Raw genomic sequence first — 20763 nt, 5'->3', positions numbered from 1 at the left:
TAATGTACGAGCCGGCCTGCTACCTTCCTCGCCGCTTGGCGCTCCAATGCAATTACACTGTACATATGTATGTGAGAGTGTTTGTGTATTTGCGCTTGGCTTGACTTCGCCTCCGCATTATAATCCGTCAGCCAGGCGGTTAGTCAGCCAGTAAGTACCGCCTGTTAGCCACTCAGTCAATTGTCTCAGCCAAGTTTTTACTCATGCAAGTCGGTCGGTATGTATGTAAACATTGTAGTACAAAGTTGCATGTTTTTGGTTTGTGTTTTGCCATCCCGTGCACTGCTGCTGCTTTACTTGGCTGGCAAGCGTTTTCAATTTCATTCAGTTGCTTTTCGGTTCGTGAAGTGATCTGCCGTACACCAAAAACGCGTCTGCTGCACATTTTCAAGCAGTCTCGCCTGACAAAAATCAACCAATTTTTTAGATTTCCTTTTTTGCAACAAACGTTAATACAAATTATAGGAAAATTTATAGAAATTGCGATCGGAAAAGTGAGTGAATTTTAAAAACGAAATGGGCGTTATATTATTTTACTACATACATACCTACATAGTACTTTTTATTATTTAGTGAATATTGTGTTGATGAAAATATATATTCGAAAGACAAAGAAACTGAAAGTGAATAAGCAAGTAATTTTGAAAACCTATATAGAAGGACTTTAATGTTATAATTAAAATTAAATGTTTGTGAAAAAAGAAGCAACACTTGGTCCAAGAAAAGGCAAATAGAATAGAAAAGTATTTACATAGCTAGCAACATTAAAAAATATACTTTTTGAGTACCTATTACGACTCTTAGAATTTACGAGGGGTATTCACCAGGAGGTCGGAAAAGTTGTATGGTTGTATGCTTTTAACTTTTAAACAGAGACCGTACTGGTTATGTATTTTATAAAAAAAAAAAGACCGAAAATATAAGTTACATTTTGACTTTAAACATTTCAAGCGAAAAATACCGATTATTTCAACCTTTAATTTTTAAAGGCAAAAACAAAAAAAAGAAGATTTGCCTTGAAGAGAAAATACTCGGTAATGTTTGTTCTTTATTTTTTAGGCATTTTTCTCAAAACAAAGTTACTTTCAAGCTTTTCGTGACTATTTGGGGATTTTAAGTATTTTCGGCATTTTGCACACACAGAAAATCAACTTTTTTAAATTTTCTTGCTGTCACCCCCTGAGTGTGGTCCAAAAGTACACAGTAAACTCAACTTTCTTGCTGTCACTTCCTAGAATTATACAAAATGGCAACAACAGCAGACCCGTATTTTTTTATTTTGAAATCAGTTAATATTTAAATGTGCCGCTGCACTGTGGGACGAGCTCCAATTATAGCGCACCAAAAGTCTTCTTGGCACAATCATATAAGTATGTATAATGGAAGATTGCTGAATTAGTTTTTTATACTTATTTTTATGTTACAGTAATTTGGAGGGGGGAGGGTGGCGAACGTCTTTCAGATCTAAAAAGAAAAAGTTGTCTAATTCTAAAAAACTGATCTACTTATTTATATTTTGACTACATATTCGGACACAGGCGATATGGTGGTCACACGCCTCAGATATGATTTCTCGTAAACTAGTATTATATTCTATCTTTTAAGACCAGTAACACAAAAAATTAAAAACCAAATCGGCGTATCCATATATGGCGACAATTTTTTCAGAGATAAGAACACACAACAGAAACATGAAATTCAAAAGTTGCTGTTGGTTGCAATATTTTTACGGGCTTTTATAAAAATAATAAGCGTAAGCGGTCTTAAGTCTTGAAATTTGTCTATGAGAACGACTAGAGTGGTTTTTGCGGGATTCGCTGTTATATATATTTTCGATCAGTTCAAAAACATTTTAGTGTAGATAGAAATTCTTTAAAACCATTTTGAAGTCTTCAATACGTTTAATATATTTCGTAGAACTGCTATAAAATCTTTTAAAATAAACATATTTGATCGAACAAAATTATCTACCTTCAGAGATCTTCCAGGAATGTAATTAGTTATGATACAAATTTAATTCAGAAATTTTAACAATTATTTTTCCAAGCTGCGTTATTTGGGCTCGAACACATAAAATACATAAATACATAATTTTGTATATGTATAAATATTTGAGCGACAAAAATTTCAAGACTTCTTAAGCCCCTTAAGCGCTAAAGAAAATTAATTTTTGGTCTTTGTTTTTAATAGTAAAAATTTATTGAATATGTATCGAAACTTAAAAACATTTAAAATTTAAATAAATAAAAATAAGTAAAAAATAAAATAATAAAGAAAAAATAAAATAAAATAAAATAAAATAAAATAAAATAAAATAAAATAAAATAAAATAAAATAAAATAAAATAAAATAAAATAAAATAAAATAAAATAAGATAAAATTAAATAAGATTAAATTAAATTAAATTAAATTAAATTAAATTAAATAAAATAAATAAAGCAAAATAAAATAATAGAGGAAAATAGTTGCGGCTTAAAAAACGTACCACCTTGGCGCAACACCTCAAAAATATGTGGATAAAATTCTGAATCAAGGGATAAGGGCAGATATTTTCGGTTATGAAAAATTAGTTAGTAAAATTTTAAATTTTGTTTGAAGATTGCTGAAGGAAAATATTTTTATGCGATGTACATAATGTTGGCATACCTTTGATATTTATCAATGCCTGAAAAATAAAAATCAAATTACTTTCTGCTCATAAAAATAGCAGGTAAACTTTGCCATTATCGTTGCCTTAAAAATAAAATGCGTAAATAATCTGTTTCTTTTGCTAAAAATAATATACATCAGAATTATAAAGGCATGCAGTAATTATAATCTGCGATGAGAAGCGCTTCTAATGCTTATGGCTTTTTGATATAAAAATTGTAAAGTAATTTTATTAGTCTCTGCTGTGACTAAAAACATATTTGGGGTTCTCTTAAGGTACAATTAACACGCTATGCACACTACATCAAATGATCCCTTTTTCTGTACAAAATTAATGCGAGTTACAAAGTCACAAACACACATGCATACCTCTCAAACAATGTGTTTACATATGTGTGTGCGACAACCAAAAATACATTCTTTCAAACACAGAAACACCACCTAGTATTCCATGGATAATCCTCTATCGAAATCAGCTTTAACTAGCGGCGCATAGCTGCGCAACTCATATATATTTTTTTCTATTAATATGTCTGCGGTGGCGTATGAGCAACACTAGCTTTATCAAACCTTAGTACTTTAGCATAAGCACTTCCAGAGTTAAGCGATATTATAATTTCAGTTTTTACGGGAAGGGTCCCACCTCATTTTCCGCCTTTCACCGCAAGTATGGTTTTGATAACAGATGTATGTTTGTAGCTACATCGAATTTTAATACTTTATAAAATAAGATAAAAATAAAATAAAATAATAATATAAAAATATTTTTCTTTCACCTTTCGCGCTTTTTATACAGTTTATGGTATTAGAGACGATAAGAAAGTATAAAAATCGATGTTGAAAAGTAAAACATCGATGTTGTAGATTTTTTTCTAAACATCGATATAACCGGCCAAAGGTAAGGTAAAAAAAATAACAAATCCATTTTCTTTTTATTCGTTACAAAGATAAAGCCAGACGATCTCTTATACAACCCTGTAAACAATTTTCTTCTCAAAAGTACAGTGACTCAAACAAGTGGCCACGATTTTTTTAATCTTATTATTTTTTTCTTACTTTTTTGTTAAAACATTGCACACGCTTTAACCAAAACCATAAAAATCAATATTTCAAGCCTTATGTAAAGTTTAGGAAAATTGAACAAATCTTCAAATTTTTAATCTACATCTTTACAACATTTTTGGGTATGCAGTTTTGTAGTCCATATGATTTTAATCCAATGAAGGGCAAGTTTCAAGCGGCTAAAAATTCAGTTGATTTTTAATAATTCTTTTATCAGTGTTTTCCATATGAACACGAATTTCTCATGAAATAAAATGCAATAATAAAATAAATAAAAATTTCAAAAAATCAATTATAAAAAAATAATTATTTATATTAAAAAAAATGCAAAATCCTTTACAAAATAAAAATTATTATAATTCAACGCAATTTTTTGCACTTCACGAGCCTAAAATTGTAAGGGCTATAAATCTGCGTACTCAGAAAAGTTCTGAATGTTCAGATTAAAAAAATTTTAATTTAATCAAAATTTGACAAGTTTGAAACTTGGATTTATATGGTTTTAGTTAAAGCTTGGACAATATATTTATGGAAAAATAACAAAAAAAAATTGCTTAAAAAAATTTTAAATATGTATTTAAAAAAAATCAACACTTGAGCACTTGTTTGAGTCACTGTATATGTATGTATAAGACTATTTTCTTTAAAGCTCACCAACAACAACATATATTAAGCTGTTTTTGCTTTCCCTGTAAAAACTAAAAAAAAAATTACACCTAGGATATTTTGTGTCTAATAGTGGCGCAGAAATGAAAAGAGTTGTGTGGTCTTATTTTACTGAAAACAGGAGCAAATGAAAACAGTTGATCCTGGCATTAAATTCATATAAGCAAGTACTTGCAATCATACTTATAATTTATCGTGCTGCTTATGAATTAAGAGAAAAAATTAATTGACGCAACCGCTACAAAAAAAAGCAAAAAAAAAAAAACACCTAATCAGCTGGGAAAGTTTTGCTCTTTTGCAACCAGCCATCAACAGCTAACACTAATTGCAACAAACAGCTAAGTGAATGCCATCAAATAAGCCACACAACAGCAACAGCAACAACAATTACACAAATTGAAAGGGTGCAAAAGTAACGCAATGCCACCAGCACGCCATAAATCTGACACCTCGCTGATGAACCTTAGATGGGATAAGAAAGTAAAAATCAGAAGAAAAAAAAACCCCTGCTAAGTAGTTGAAGCACAAAAGTGCAAAGGCAAAGACAATGCAGACTATTTATTTGAGTGTGACAACAAAGCTCAAATAAAAAAAAAATTAAACAGAAAAAAAAACAATAATTTATACAACATATCTACAGTGCAATGAATGCGGCAGCGGGAAAAGTATTGTTAAGATTTTCACTTTCATTCGGTTCAAATGGCAGTGACTGATGCTGAGCCTTTCATTGTTGTTTTTGTTGTTGTTGTTGTTGCTGCAGCTACAGTTTGTTATTACTTTTAAAGCTCTTATTTTTTTATTTTTGTTTGCTTTGATGCAGCTTATTTTGAAACCACAAACAATTTTAATTAAGTAAAACAAAAAGGCTGCGAAAGATAAAGAAATCATTTCGCTTAATTGAAAGTTTATTAAAAATGCGAATAGAAAAAAATACTGTACAATATTATTATTAGTACAATTAGAGTCGGCAGTGTCAACGGCATACAAACAGAATAAAAAACAATTGCATGCATAATTCATATACATAGATACATACATATATGAATGTACATATGGCATAGAGGTGCGAATAATGCAAAAATAAAAGATTTAATATCAGAAATGCAAAAACAAAATGAACTTTGCAAAGGCGAATGCGAGTCATAAAAGTCAAAGGGACTAAGGTGGGGCAGAAATGGAGTAGTTAGTTTCCTATAGATTTATGTAGAGGCTGTGCAGCGATAGGAAATCATGCGGGAACGATTATGAGGTCTGACTTGCTTGAAAGTCTCTCTAATATTTTAATGTTTAAAGTGTCAATCTATTGAGAAAAGAATGCATTCAATCAATTTGGACCAATCGGCACTATTAACTATTTAGTAGACGTTAAAATAATTTGTGGTCTCAGTTGATTTCGTTCGAGACTTTTAATTTCTAAGTGTCCAATTAGTACCGGAAAGGTCAGGTGGACCTTATAGAACCTTAGCTAGAAAGGATATGCATTATGTGAATATACTTAGCTAACATCAGGTTGTTTATTTTTCATAACCATTTTCGTTTTCGTATGCACGGGATTATTCTGTCCAGACAGAGATAGAATACCGGCAAAATGTATTGAGGATTACGACGCTTTGGAGCACTTTTTTGATTGCCTGATCTGACTGAATTTTTTCTTCATCGTGCTTAATTAGCTACTCAAAGACGCATGACCGAGCAGCAGCTACGAAACGCTTGAACTCCAAATGCCGACTGACTTTCCTGAATGTCCCTACATTAGGGTAGTGAACACTGTTGCCGGATTTTTTTTTTTTTTTTCAAAAAACTGTAAAACAGTAGCTATCGAATACGAAGAGGGGTTTTTAATTAAAAGTATTAGGTAAACTAAGAAATAAACCTTGCCGATCATCCCATGTTAAAATTTTTCGAACTAACCTGAGCTCTTATCTGCAGCCTTTGATGGAGACAATTGTAAGACAGTACGTAGTTTGAAAGACTTTGTTTATTATTGCACGAAAGTCTTACAAAATGTACTGCCTTGCCAACTTTCATGGTGAAAAACTCTCTTGACAGAAAGCACTTGTATATCCAACTGTCGGAATGGACGAGTGAGCAAGGCACTGCCATGCCATTCGGGAGATCCGAGGTTCAAGTCATCGGCCAGAGAATTTTTTTTTCTTTTTTTTCATTTATTCTTTTTTTCAAAAGAAAAAAATATACTTAAATATATTTTTAAATTTCATTTATTTTGTATAAAACTTATTGCTAAAAGACAAACAGAACAACGCTAAGACCTCCTCGTTAGCAGATCTTTCAATTAGTCTTTCGAAACCCAGAAAAGATCGTCCAGTTAGAGATGGGCACAAGACTAAATGTTTAATCAAGATCCCGCCCATCGCGAAATTAAATTTTTAAGTCCCGAACGCGCCCATCCCGACATTTTTCAGAATTGTACTGCGGGTCCGGAAATCTTTCACTAAGAACAATTCACGTGTCTTTCAGATTAATTATAAACAATAAAAAATTATAATAACGAAAGATCCGGCATCTTCCGATATTTTATTTTGCTATGCTGCTCGTTTTCGTCTCAATGAAACATAAAAAAGTGCATTCTTCCTTAAGAATGATTTCCTGAATTTACGGAGGTTGCGGTTTCATCGGCCGTAATTTTCAACTTCAAAATGCATTTATAGTGAAAGTATGAAAACTATCCAAAAACAAATTGCACTTTTGACTTTGGCGCCCTCATTTAATTTTCATTTAAATCCGTCCATAATTCTATTTTTTCCCCACATTTCATATGGAAGGGAAGCACTGTGCGTGGAGGTAAAAACACTGATTTTTATTAATTTGAATCGGCATCACTGCAATACAATTTTTCATGCATACAAAGTCCATTAAATATCTACTTTAATAAAAATTTGGTGGTTTTCTCGAGAAAAAACGCGATTTTTCTATGGTTTTAGCGCATTTTCAAATTCAACACTTGGCAACACTGTTATAAACACAGTGGCCACTTTTATACATAATTAAACAGCTGATCGTGCAGGTAGCGCCTGAGCAATGATTTATCACTCAGCAAACAGCAGTTAGACTTACACAAATTTATGCATTATTTAATTGATGATACGAAATTGGCTGCCAACAACCGTACATTTGCAACAGAGTACATTTGCAAATCACGATCAGCGCAGTGGTGATGCCTATCAAGCGGTGACACTAATGACAATGATGACAACACTGAGGGAAACCACGCATTCGAGGTGGCAGTGACGCGCGATTTACACTCGCAGCAGTTGTTGCTACTGTTATCGAATGAGGCAATGCACTCGGTCATCAAAAACAACAGCAGCAACAACATCAATGACCATTAGTGGCATTGTAGCAACATTTACAGTCAGTAACCAGTGCGCGTAAATAGTAGACAGCAAGACTGACAATTTGACAAGCAATTTTTCCAACATTATCTGGGCAACTTCAATTTTGTGTTATGTCAGCGTGACGGTGTCGCAGTTGGAGTAAGTCAGCTAAAATTTTCAAGCGCATGAAACCCCAAAATACATTGTGAAAAAGAAAACAACTTTAAAACCACAGCGCCTACAGCTAAAGAGCGTAAATGACAATAAGTGCAGCGGTTAGCAGCGGTTAGCAGCGGTTGGCATTGGAGGTGGCAAGCAGCGCGGTCATTAAATGCTTAGCTGCTCGCTTGTCTCAAGTGGTATTTCCTCGAAAGCGGCTTGAGTATGCGCGAGCCAAGATATTATATACATACATACATACATATGTATATACCTGTATGAACTAAGAAATGTATGGAAAATCAAAGAAAGAGAAAATTAAAAATGGGCAAGTGAAGAGGTGTGACGAACAGTAGTAGTAGACACTCACAAGAAAACAAGCGCAGTTAACTATGGGAAATTTGTGCACTTAAATGCATGAAATATATCGAAATTTGTATTGCGTGCCCACTTACTTATGTATGTATGTATGTACCTTGGTTACCTTTCATTTTCATATTTTATTCATGTAGCAACAATAACAGCATAGGTTACGTAAAAATGATGATAATGAATGTTGTAACAACAGCAGACAAAACCAAAAAAAAACAAAAAACACTCGAGCATTCAAAGTGGCACAGAGAGTCTACTTTTTTATTTGGAGCACATCAATAGCCCGTTCGCTGCATTACCACCGCTTCGTATGCAACTCAACTGCGACTGCGTGCAATGCGCGCATTACGAAATCTGTGCAGCCGCAAGCAACTCGATAAATATGCATACATACAAGCATTTTTTCTGTGATTGTATTTTCTTTCCACGCTTCCTATTTCCAAATATAAGCAATTCCACTTGGAATCCAAATTTAAATCGCTGCTATTAAGCGTCATTTCCGCTGTCTGCAATCAACTTTGCTTCGCGAACTCCCCATGAACTGTGATGTAATGCCGCGAATGCATAAAAACACAGCACACACACATGCACATTTACACAAATACACAGCCGAGCATGGAGCATGACAACAATACATAGTAACGACATTCGAGGCAAACTACAGCAATTAAAAGAGTTAAAGCCAAGTTAAGGCATTAGCGGCCAACAACCGGCGTTCAAGCGGCATGTGAATGTACATATGTATCTCTTAAAATGTACATATACATACATACACCAATGTATGTAAGTATGTTGGCTTGTAATGACGGAAGCGCTTGGGATGCGCGCGCGTTTGAGGCTACTCGTAAAAACCAGCTGATCAGCCGTGACATTGAGGCTCTGCGACTACGAAGAGTGTAAAGTGTTTTGCTGTATACATATTTATGTGTTGGTATGGGCTCACCTGTAACCGCTTGCAAACTTGGCGCGCATACTAAAACGAGCGGAAATTGGCCAACTTTGCTGTTGGCTGCCAAAATCTTGACCAGCCGCCAAGCGGCCTAAAAAAACATTGACAAAATAAAATCAAAAAAGTAGAAAAAAAATATCTACACATAACTGCTGAGAAAAAGATGAAAAAATTAAAAAAAAAAACGCATAACTACCAGAAAAAGTGCCTCACCCGCTGTTTAAATTAAAAATAGCCAACCAATGGTTATTTAAAGCTACGACGCACAGTGGGGTAAGAAACCCTCATAACGGGTATTAATTATCAGGGTAATTCTGGCTAAGATAGTGAAAAGTTTTTCTTTAGGCAAATGAAAGACAGATGGCAAGATAGTTCGAAAGACTTTTGTTATTCTAGCACAAAAATCTTAACAAAAAAAAAGCTCGCTCATTCACCATGAATGTACATCGTTTAGCTCGCGTCGATCCAACAGCCGCAATGGCCGCAATGAGCAAGGGGCTGGTGGTCATTTCGAGATATCCGATTTCGAAAACGCAGAGCAGAGCAGAGAATTTTTTTCTAAAAACTTAATTTTCTTTTAATTGATTGCCACAAAAAGAAAAATATATATGTATATTTTTTTGATTTCATATAATTTTTAAAAACAGCTTATTTCATTTTTTAAGGTTCTTTTAGGATTTTATTACTTTAGAAAGAAACATATTTTCACTCGCATAAATTAGAAAAGTATTTTATTTTGTAATTAATTGGTTTGTTTTTGGTTTATTTTTTTTTGTTTTAGATGTCATTGTTTTAAAAAGAAAAATATTTTTTTGATTTAATTTAATTTTTAGGATCTTATTTTATTATTTTCTTTTTAATTTTCAGAATTTGTTTTAAAATTAAAAATTTTTAGTACTATTTTCTTCTTTTGATTTATTTTTCTATTAATTTTTAGATTTGTTCTAAAGAGAAAACTATATATTTTAATTTCATTTTATTTTTAAAAATATTGCTTTTTATTTTTGCTTTATTTTCATTAATTTTTAATTTTATTTTTACTTTTTTTTTTTATTAAAAAGAGAAATTTTTTGATGTAATTTAATTTTTAAACTACTTAATGCTAAAAGGCGAACAACATAACGCTAAGACCTCCTAGTTAGCAAATCGATCTAAATATTAGCCTTTTGAAAGACAGTAAAGAGCTTTCAAGATAATTGCCAGAATTGGAAATGTCTTACGAAAGACGTTTGTGTGTTCGAAAGACTGTGGTGAGTTGAATGACATTTTCCAGAATTGTCTTGTTAAAGCACCATCATCATCATCATTATCATCGTTATACATTTTCCATCTCTTTTTCTTCTGGTTCTTCCAAACATCGGACCGCTGTTTTAATACTATTTCATGTTCATTAAAAGTGTAATAATTTACTTTAGCGCGAAACGACTTTAAAATTGCTCCAAAATTACTAGAATTGAGTAGCTCTGTGTGCAAGACGGAAGTAGGCTTCCCTGTAAAAATTAACTGTGTTCTTATGGGTCATTTTAATACTGTCACATAGTTCCTTAGTTATGTAGTATTCTAGTTAGGGAATATGGTATCCTGAACTCAAGTTTTTTCGGCAGTTTTTGAGGGCATCTGCCCCATTGTGCGGCGATGAGAAATATGCAATTGATTTATTTCTCATAAAGTTAAAGTACTTTAAATAACAACTGTGGGCGTTCGACCGTTTAAAAGAAAAAAAAATAATATAATACAAACGTATTTGCAGCCAAATAATGTATACATATACATACATTATGGTGGTCCTTAAATATCAAATGAGCGATTTTTTCAGTCTCACCCCTTCAATCGGTAATACCACGGTCACAAATATCACATATTTAATATATATAATTTTGGACCCGATTGGAGTCGGTTAAGACGTTTCCATAGGGTAATCTGAACTGTGACCGCTGTGCGACACGCCTTAACCAGCTCCAATCAGGGCCAAAATTAATATGTGATATCTTCGACTATAGTAGCATCGATGTAGGGGTTGAGGCTTAGGAACTCTGACGTAAAAATTTGCTTCCTACATTTAAGGACCACCCTAATATACATACAGTATATGTACATACCTACATATGTATGCCACATTCACCTTCTACAGCCGCCTCCGTTTTTCTACTTACACGCTTGCGTGACGGATGAGCTTAATGCAGCGCGCACATATGTATGTACATACAAACATACATACTTATGTATCCGCAAATCCCTATTGTGCGTGCGCCCCACTTCGTGGATTTCAAAACAACAAATACATACATATGTGCATATGTTTGTAAAAAACCCAACGCGTAAGCAAAGTGGCACACAAAAAGCATGCAAAAGAAACCGATGATTTTGTATTGACAGCCAAACAAGAAAAAATAGGCGTTAAAAGCTGTAAACATTAGTAACGCAAAGCAAAACAAAATTTCCGACAAAACAATGCGGCATTTTATTTAATTTTTTATTATGTTTTTTTTTCTCTCGCCACTGCTTACTCATGCGCTCTGGCATTCTCCCCAACGCGAGAGCCCGAGAGTCTCCAAAGCATGCGTTCACAATTTGCTGGCGCGGCCTTTGCGCCACAAACCCTGGCCTCGCACAGACATTGGAGTCGCACCAAATGTTGTTATCGTTCACCTTCACTGCGACCGCGCCCCTTTTGCCCCTCAAGCCCCAATGGCTGCTACTACGTCAGTACCACACACACAAGTCATTCAAGCGAAAGTGAAAGTTTTGCTTGCTTTACCTGGGGAAAAACTCAAAGAAACTGTAAGTAATGTGAAGAAAATCGAGGTGTAGCAAAGAAGACAATAGTCTGGGGAGCAAACGAATGCACGAACATATGATATTTTTTTTGTTTTTGCTTACGGTTTTGCATGCAGCACGTGGCTCGAATACGAGCATTGAAGTGGCGGACCATAACCCAGGCGGAAAGGCAGTTTCATATATGAGAAAAGGAAGGTTTGTTTTATAAAACCCAGCTTAAAATGAAATCAAATTAGAAAGGCATAAATAAAGTAACGTTGTCCACCTAAAAGATTTTCAACAGAACAATATTTTTACTAAGGACACAGCAATGTTCCACACCCCTCAAGGAAGAAAACCGTACTGATACGATGGGCATTTTCCATACAAACTAAAGGAGTTCAAAGGGAACGCGCTTCGATAAAAATTTGCTGCTAACATTCAGAAAGGCAGAAAACTGATCCCTGAGTATGTTCTGGGCAGCTGTCATTAGGTCGGCGGGGTTGTTCTTACATGATTTCGGCCAAGCCTTGACATACTCCGTAGTCTCCTAGCTTTCTGATATACTTCACTGTGGTTTTCCAAACGAAAGGTATCTCAAGCTTTTCGCGCTAATGTCTTTCAGTCAGTCTTTTTAACGGGAAATTAGTCTGTCCACCCTACTCACACAGTGGGGCACTCAATGCGGCTTTCTTTTTAACTGGTCGTCATCATTCAAGCACTGTAACCCAATACCCAGAAGCCTCACTATATCCCATTACAACTCATAAATATACACATTTCACTTTGTCGTATTTCAAGTCAATTATTTGTGGAATTAGTATTTTGGTATACATATTTGACATTCCTACAGGGCACTCTCTCCTAGCTAAACGAATAAGCTTGCTAAATACAGTGAGCGAATATGAGTTCATGCGCGTGCGTATGTTCGAGGTCATAACACTGCGGCCATAGGCTACATGAACTGTAATTTTTTTTTTTTTTTTTTAATTTGAACGTCGGACTAGTATTTTCTATTTCTCACATTTTCGCTGAAAAATTATATTAAACACAAAAAAAAATGTTTTTTGTTAAAAAATTAATTAGCTAATACTTTATTTCCAGTGAAGTTAGAGCCGCTTATTTCCTGAAGTAGTTCATTAAGCCAAAAATGGAAAATTAATGTATACTAAATTAAAATGAAAAGGGAAAAACAACTGACTTTAATTAACGAATTCTTAAACTAAGTTTTAAGCGATTTTAACGGTGCATTAAAAACCGAAAATAAATGCTTGGGTGGGAAATAGCAAAAAAATATTTAGTAGTTAATGGTTTTACGTCAGAGCAACCGCGCACTTTGATTGTTTTTCTTCTCTATACTATCCTTTATTTTATTTTTTATGCCATAAAATATTTTTATCTTTCGTATGCTTCACCGGCTAAGCTGCCGATTCGCTTTCTTGATCAATGCAACTAACTAAATTAGCGCTCGAAATAATCGTATTGAAACAGAAGCATCAAAGGCTTTTATAGCACAAATGTTAAGTTCAAAGAAAAAGAAATTACTATATTTACTCAGCGCTTTTGTTTACTTTTCTTTGCACTGATTTTATGCCTTTTCAATTTATAATTGTAATTAAAGGAAAAGCGCACAGAAATCGGCAAAAAAGAATCGAAAGTGGCGCCCAAAGTATCCGCCTTCTTCAATGTTGGCCAAATGTTCGCTTGCGTAGTTTAGTAGTATATTGCCTTCAATTAAAGTAGCATGCTAGCACTTTTTTTTTTAACTACCATTTAACATGTTTTCATTTTGTGTTCAATTGTTGTTCATTTTTTCGCATCAACAAACTCTTTATGTCTCATTTTTATGTCTCAATTTCGTGTTTATGAGCTTTATTGAGTTTACTGATTTGCATTCGAGTTGATCCAATCATTTATGCTTGTTGCGTATGTATGTGTTAAAATGAAAGCGACTTTGTTATGCGTTTGTGGAAGAGGTCATTGATTAATAACGCGAGCTTGTCTGCAATACTGCAAACTATTTATTACATAGCAAACTCTTCGTTTTAAATTACTCTTCAGTTAAATTGATTCACATACAAAAAATCAATATAGTCGCGAATCCATGAGCCGTATACTACGTTTTTGGTTTTTCTTTCTGAAGTCACAATTATTTTTAAGGACTTTTGAAATTTAAAAAGTTAGCTTACTTCAAACCTCAAAAAAATCACCCGTNAATGTTGGCCAAATGTTCGCTTGCGTAGTTTAGTAGTATATTGCCTTCAATTAAAGTAGCATGCTGGCACTTTTTTTTAACTACCATTTAGCATGTTTTCATTTTGTGTTCAATTGTTGTTCAATTTTGCACATGAACAAACTCTTTATGTCTCATTTTATTTTATGTCTCAATTTCATGTTTATGAGCTTTATTGAGTTTACTGATTTGCATTCGAGTTGATCCAATCATTTATGCTTGTTGCGTATGTATGTGTTTAAATGAAAGTGACTTTGTTATGCGTTTGTGGAAGAGGTCATTGATTAATAACGCGAGCTAGTCTGTATTACATAGCAAACTCTTCGTTTTAAATTACTCTTCAGTTAAATTGATTCACATACAAAAAATCAATATATTCGCCAATCCATGAGCCGTATACTACGTTTTTGGTTTTTCTTTCTGAAGTCACAATTATTTTTAAGGACTTTTGAAATTTTAAAAGTTAGCTTACTTCAAAAGATTATTTAAAAAATTCGGTGTAAAGATACGATTTTTTGGTACATAAGGAAAACTAAGTATTGAAAATGTCCTTTTAAAATTTTTTCCGTGAATATCTTTGAAATTTCGGAATATTTATTTTTGAAAAAATTATATTTTAAGAATTAATATGCGCACGACGACACCCTCGAATTTCGTCCTTTTCAACTTGTTAGCTTATAAAAATAAAATTGATTAAATAGGTATTTTGAATACCTATGCGTTCTGGTGAATTAAAAAAATTTATTTATTTTTTAATTCTATAAAAAAATTATTTATTTTTTAATTCTTTAGATTTTTCTCTTTCAATTGATATCCATGCTGTTTTTCTACATCGCACGGAATTTTTGAAAAAAATTTTGGAATTAAGCATATCAAAGCCCTTAAAAAAAATCCTGTCAGTTTTCCTAGATTCGGCCCATAGTTTCGTAAGTATATCGGATCGGAATCAATGGGTGAGATAACGAGGTTTCCATCAGCACTTTTTCCACGATTTATCATACTTAGGTCCAATTGGTTCTTTGAAGAGATTTCCTTACCCTAGAGTAAGAGATTGCATAACTGGAGTTTATTGGGTGGGACGAGTAGAAAAACAAATACGAGGAACAACACGAAGGCCAACACGACATATTTACTTTCCGAGCAATCAAAATTCGATGACTATGAAGAAGCTTTGGAGTAGTTTTTGCACTGTGGTCAGAAAGCCCCTTTGATTGGATTCTTTCTCCTTCCATCTTGTAACGGAGTTCAGCCTCAATTTCCGTTCCTGGACTATTTTTGAAGAGGTGCGAAAGGTTCCAAAGCCTTTAGAGCAGCTTGACTGACGCTGCATATCCTGAATTTATGTCCACGCCGCCACCTTTCGCCAAATTATTCCAGCTGCCACTTTCACTTGACACTGTGACAACTTTATATGTAAAGAACTCTCTGTATCCGGAGCTTCCATCGTCGTGCCATAATCCAAACGAGTGCAGTCGACACATCGTTTACATTGTCTTCTCTTGGATCGCTAAATCCATTGGTGGCAAATACAACAAAAACAACATCATGCCTATACACACGCCTCTTTGTAGCCTGCTTAACACAGAAACCGCGGTTTTGACCACAGTCGGTCTCAGGCCCCAGGTTTTAGTAAAGGTTCTCCAACACTGTCCGAAAATTTTGAACGCTCGATTTACCTTCAGTCTACACTGTGGCCAATGGTAAACATCATTTAGGCCGAGCTCACTTTGAAGTGCCATCAAAATATAACTTAAGACAGCTTTATTATATGGCAATTGAGAAGTGCTTGTTCAAAAATTTTGCAAAATTTCATAAGGGAAATTTTTGCACATGCAGCGGTGCATAGCATGCATTTAGGCGCTTAATGTTAGTTTTCTCGTCGAAGCGCATGAAGTGAACCCGCCTTATGATTGTTGTGTTCACTTCATGTCTTCTGCCAGCAGAGCGTCGTCAAACTTCCCTCAATATCAGCAAAGACTCCCATTGTGTACTCATCTGCTTCCAGCCCCACTTCGGTCACAGGACTCTCCGCTGGGCATGCATGTTGCATATGTACATACATACATAAAATTTTTATGGAAAATATATTTCTCTTCATAAATATTTATCGTCTTTCAATACGAAAGATTACCAGAAAAAAAATTGCACCTGACTTTTCACATCGGGATTTCTGTACCTATAAAAGACCCTCTTAGTCTTTCCTTTTGCTAAATTTTTATTGCCAATAAAAAACGAAACCTATGCGCATAAAATACTATTATACAACTGCGAACTATGTAGGTAACTGCCATGACGAAGAAATACCTATTTCATGACATAATATGCGTACATTTTCAAATCCCAGCCAAGTGTAGCTCTTTGCCCTATGCTTTTAAAATTTTGTAATTTTCTTAGCTTAAGTATAAAGTATAAAATTAAATCAAATTAAGTCTGCGCAAAAATTCCACATTCCTCAGCTGCATTACTTTATAAACTTAAAATGAATTTATGGCTTGAATTTTCACCATTAAAAGCGTTGGAAAATCGTTGACGCCACTCTTTTGATTATTTTATGTAGGATTTTCCTTTTTTTGCCGGCACTAAGCGGAACTCTAGGCAATTAAACCGAAATGCCAGCGAATTGCAGCATTTGTTTTTTTCATCACTTGCATGAAAACATTCCAATTAATTTATTAACACTTTTTCTTCTTTCACGCAATTTTCCAGCGCATGCGCAACAATCAACACATCGTAATGACGTCGCCAACGCGAGCACACGCAACCAAAGCAGCTACCGCACTTTTCCTACTACTCTCCCTCGTGTGCAGCTATGCGCAGCCAAAAACGCCCGCCCAACAGCAAACTGTCGAAATTACAGGCAAACCAACCATCTATAAGCCAGCCATTATACGCACAGAACTGCGCTTCGGGCGCAACCTTGATCCGGAGAAGGTGCGCGTCGTGAATGTGAAGTCCAACACGGGCGAGAATGTCGAACTCTTAGTTGGCAAGGACTCTAGGCGTGGGCGACTTGATGACGCTGCGAGTAGCTTTTTTGTGCGCAGCGCCGATGTACGAAAGCCCGCGTCGCGTCCACAAAACGTCAAGCCAACCGCATTAAGTTTCCAACATACGCCGGCCCTGCTGAAGCAAGCCGAGCTGGCGCGCCAAGGAAGAGACTATCAACAGCGCAAAGCTGAGGCGGAAGCGCGTCAAGTGCTGAAGATACAGAATGCACTGCGTGAGGTAAATAGCGCGCAGGCGTCCGGCGGCAGAGCGCAATATGCACGTGGACTACAATTACGCAACGACGCGTACGATGGCGCGCGAGTGCATTTGGAGCCGCAACAGCGGTCCGGAAATGACTTCCGTTATGTCGCGCAGTACGATGCGCCAAGTCAGCAGCAACCCATCAGCTTCATACCCATGCAGCGCAGTACAAATGGTAACAATAAGAGTTTCTCCTTTCCCTCCGAGGTAGTTCAACCTATTGATCGTTCCTGGCAGCCACTGGAATCCGTAAACGCGCCACGCCCACGTAATTTGCGTCAAGCGCCACAACAATACAATACGCCAGCTGACACATACGCGCTCGGTGGTGGTTATAGTTTTCGTCCCATTTTTAATGAAGCGCTACGTTCTGTAGCTGAGTATTATTCGAATGCGGCAAACGACGCACGCCGTTCCGCACGTCCGAATAATATCATCACCAAGGATGTCTATGCGAGCGGTAGTAAGAAGAAGACCAACTATATACCCGCCGCCGTAGTGTTGACCTCGTCGACAGCCGTCATGTCGGCTAACGGTAATACTAACAGCCACACCAGCCACAACAAATTAAGCCATAACAATGTCAACAAGCGCGGTAACTATAATTCTAATAATAGATATAGTGAATTCACACCATCTAAGGTGACAAAATTGAGGGACGCGCCGAATCCGTATGGCGCCGCTTCATCTCCAGCATCGGCTATAGTTGACGGTCCAGCAGTGACGGTGATAGAAGGCGTGCGTGTACCCGATGCGCCCGAGGATAAGATGAGAACTTGGCGGAACGCGCGTGTACTGAATAACAAGCTCGTGCCCTACCCAGACGGATACACGCCGCCAAAGGTGCAGATACAACACTTTGATAGATGAGCGAACGCACTGAAACCCGATCGAAAGTACATTCATTTGTACGGATAAACTGCCAAAAATATACTGAAAATATTTTTTAAATATATCAAACTCTGTAAACTGTATTCATAGTTAAGCGCCGTAAGCTTTTTTAAAATAATTCTTATAATTTTTGTTTGCCAGGTCTCGGTTTTCTGCTATGCAAATCATTCTTGCTGTATACATATTGTAATTTATTTATGCTTATTTAAAATATTAAATTTTCACTGAAAATTAAAAAAGAGCTATAGCATTTTATATAGTTTATGGTTATCAAAAATGTGTTTTTGTTATTTATTTAAGAAATATATAAAACTATTTTAAGTACTTCCCGAAAACCTATTCACAGAATGATTACTTGTGCTTACTCTTTATAATCGGATGCCAGAAAATTGCCAACTTTATGTTGCAACTGGGTATTTCAGCACTGCCTCCTATCCCAAACATTACACAAAAAAATCGTAGTTTAAGTATTTGAACTGTTAACTAAGTATTGGATTTATCTTAGGAGAAACGAATAAGAATAAAATATATACATATTGCATATTTACTTTGTTTTATTTTCAGTGAAGGTAAGTTCAGAAGTCTTTTTATTTGACTAATAAAAGAAGCACATCAAAAATATTCCTAGATCATAAGCTCTGTCGAGCTGGCACTTTATGGCTGAGATAGAGGGACGAAATCCAGAAGCCTCTTTTCCCCAGAGCGGTGGCTCCTAGTTTTGTCCATTTTAGGCAGCAAAAGTTTGTACTTTGTTGACCTCGACCCAAATCGACTCACGAGATGAAGCAGGTATCGCCGGCTTTTACTCTTGCTGAATAATGTATGTATGAGTGAAAACTATCGATAGTGCTTACAAAGCCATCGATGTTTTCGATAGTCAAAATCCTTCGATACTATCTCTAGTGTCATCGATAGTTTTCCAGCTCTAATTTGAACCTCTCCAAACTCTTGGCAGGAAGACCTTTTATTACATAACAGGCAGTTCAGTTAGATACCCATGTGAGTATCAAAGCTATGTTGGCAGGTATTAAAAACGAGTTCCATTGTATCAGCATCTGAGTCTGCAGACCACGTACAAAATTTGAATTTTTGAATTCGTAGTTGTTGCAAATACTAAACAATAGACGACAGCCTTTTTTAGTGTGGAATCCGCATTTAGCGTTAACATTGCTATTCGTGTCCAATATGCTGTGCAGGAGAAGTATCGAGGGCTTATTGAGAATCGTTTCAGTGAGAAAAAATTGCTACAGGAGGTACTCTTCAAGTTGGATCTTCATCTCATCTGTTCGTACTAAAAAATGTATGCTTCGAAAGCCATTAAAGTTGTTGGGTACGCAGATGACTTTTAGAAAGTAAAGCTTCACTTCAAAATTTTTGAGGCGTTGTGGCTTACGCCGCTCACACCGACACATAAAACTAATATTTAGGTGATTAAACGCTGAACGCCTGAAAAGCTTTGTGTTTGGTATTACTCGTCGTCATCCAGGCCGTAGATAAGCTCAGTTCCATGGTCAATGAAATACTACAATCTGCTCTTAACGCCCGGGAAGGTACACAGAATGTAGCGGCCTGGGGATTAATCTATCCAAGCCTGAAATATTTCTGTTCACGAAGCAATATTATATAAAGATAGATCGAATTTTTGGATTAGTTGTCAGGTAGAAACAGAGTCGTATTTTATAATTCGTTTTCGAAGCTTTAACAAAAGCTTTTAGATAAAGTTATTTTCTAGGCGGCACTTGAGAAGAAAAAGGAGAGATTTCTATTTATTTCTGTAGCGACGGTGTAGGTATAAGTAAAAAGGAGTAAAGAACTAAAAAAGCAAGTACATATATTTTCAGAAAGCCAAGTTGAGCTCCTGTTACTTGCCTCATTAGAAATTGCAAGAGGTAGCTGAGCTTGGCGGTTGATCATAGGAATACATACGCCAACGAGAGGTACCGAACTGAGCAGTACTTCGATCTGCAAAAGAGAAAAGCTGCTATGGCCAAGTGCGAAAAGTAATACGCTGTTTACATAAGGCAATTTTTCAAGTGATTACTTGAAACAAAAGAAGGCTGTCGACTAACTTCATTGAAAGCGATTAGTTGAAAGGCCGTTTACACCAGGCGCTTGTTGCTTTCAACTAAAAGTTGGCTCTAAATGGCCTCATGTAAACACATTGAAAAGAACAGAAGAGTTGCTAAGAAATACAGGACTGTATTCAGACTAAAATCGCAGTTAGTGTTTCTTAAGCATCTTAAGCTTAGATTTTACTAACCGCTAACACAATTTCTCATATAGCAGGTTGCCCGAAATATTAAGTTAAGTTGAATTAACTTAGGTTAGTGTTAATTAATTTAAGTAGATTAAGTCTAAACTAACTGAGCTTAAATAGCCTCAATTTCAGGCCACTGACCATGTGGTAAACATGCAGAAAGAAGGGATCGATCGTTTATACT

The 20763-nt window shown here is 35.4% G+C and overlaps 1 protein-coding gene across 2 annotated transcripts; it reads left to right on the top strand.

Annotated features, from left to right (window-relative positions):
- The first annotated feature begins 351 nt into the window (after positions 1–351).
- Positions 352–18865, top strand: LOC108361202 (uncharacterized). Of its 2 annotated transcripts, none has more exons than XM_017613773.1 (2): positions 352–494; positions 16889–18865. In XM_017613773.1, exon 2 carries the CDS (start codon positions 16892–16894, stop codon positions 18299–18301), a length of 1410 nt encoding a protein of 469 aa, XP_017469262.1. In that variant the 5' UTR covers positions 352–494; positions 16889–16891; the 3' UTR covers positions 18302–18865. The 2 variants fall into 2 exon arrangements, with proteins under 2 accessions (XP_017469262.1, XP_017469263.1); XM_017613774.1 differs by lacking the exon at positions 352–494 and adding an exon at positions 11898–11973.
- Positions 18866–20763: the final 1898 nt, after the last annotated feature.

This window comes from Rhagoletis zephyria, unplaced genomic scaffold (genome assembly GCF_001687245.7).
Source record: "Rhagoletis zephyria isolate East Lansing unplaced genomic scaffold, Rhagoletis_zephyria_1.1 Rzeph_scaffold_00714, whole genome shotgun sequence".
In the NCBI taxonomy this organism is placed as follows: Eukaryota; Metazoa; Arthropoda; class Insecta; order Diptera; family Tephritidae; genus Rhagoletis; species Rhagoletis zephyria.
Note: the sequence above shows the minus strand (reverse complement) of the source record. Positions and strands in the feature narration are given on the sequence as shown.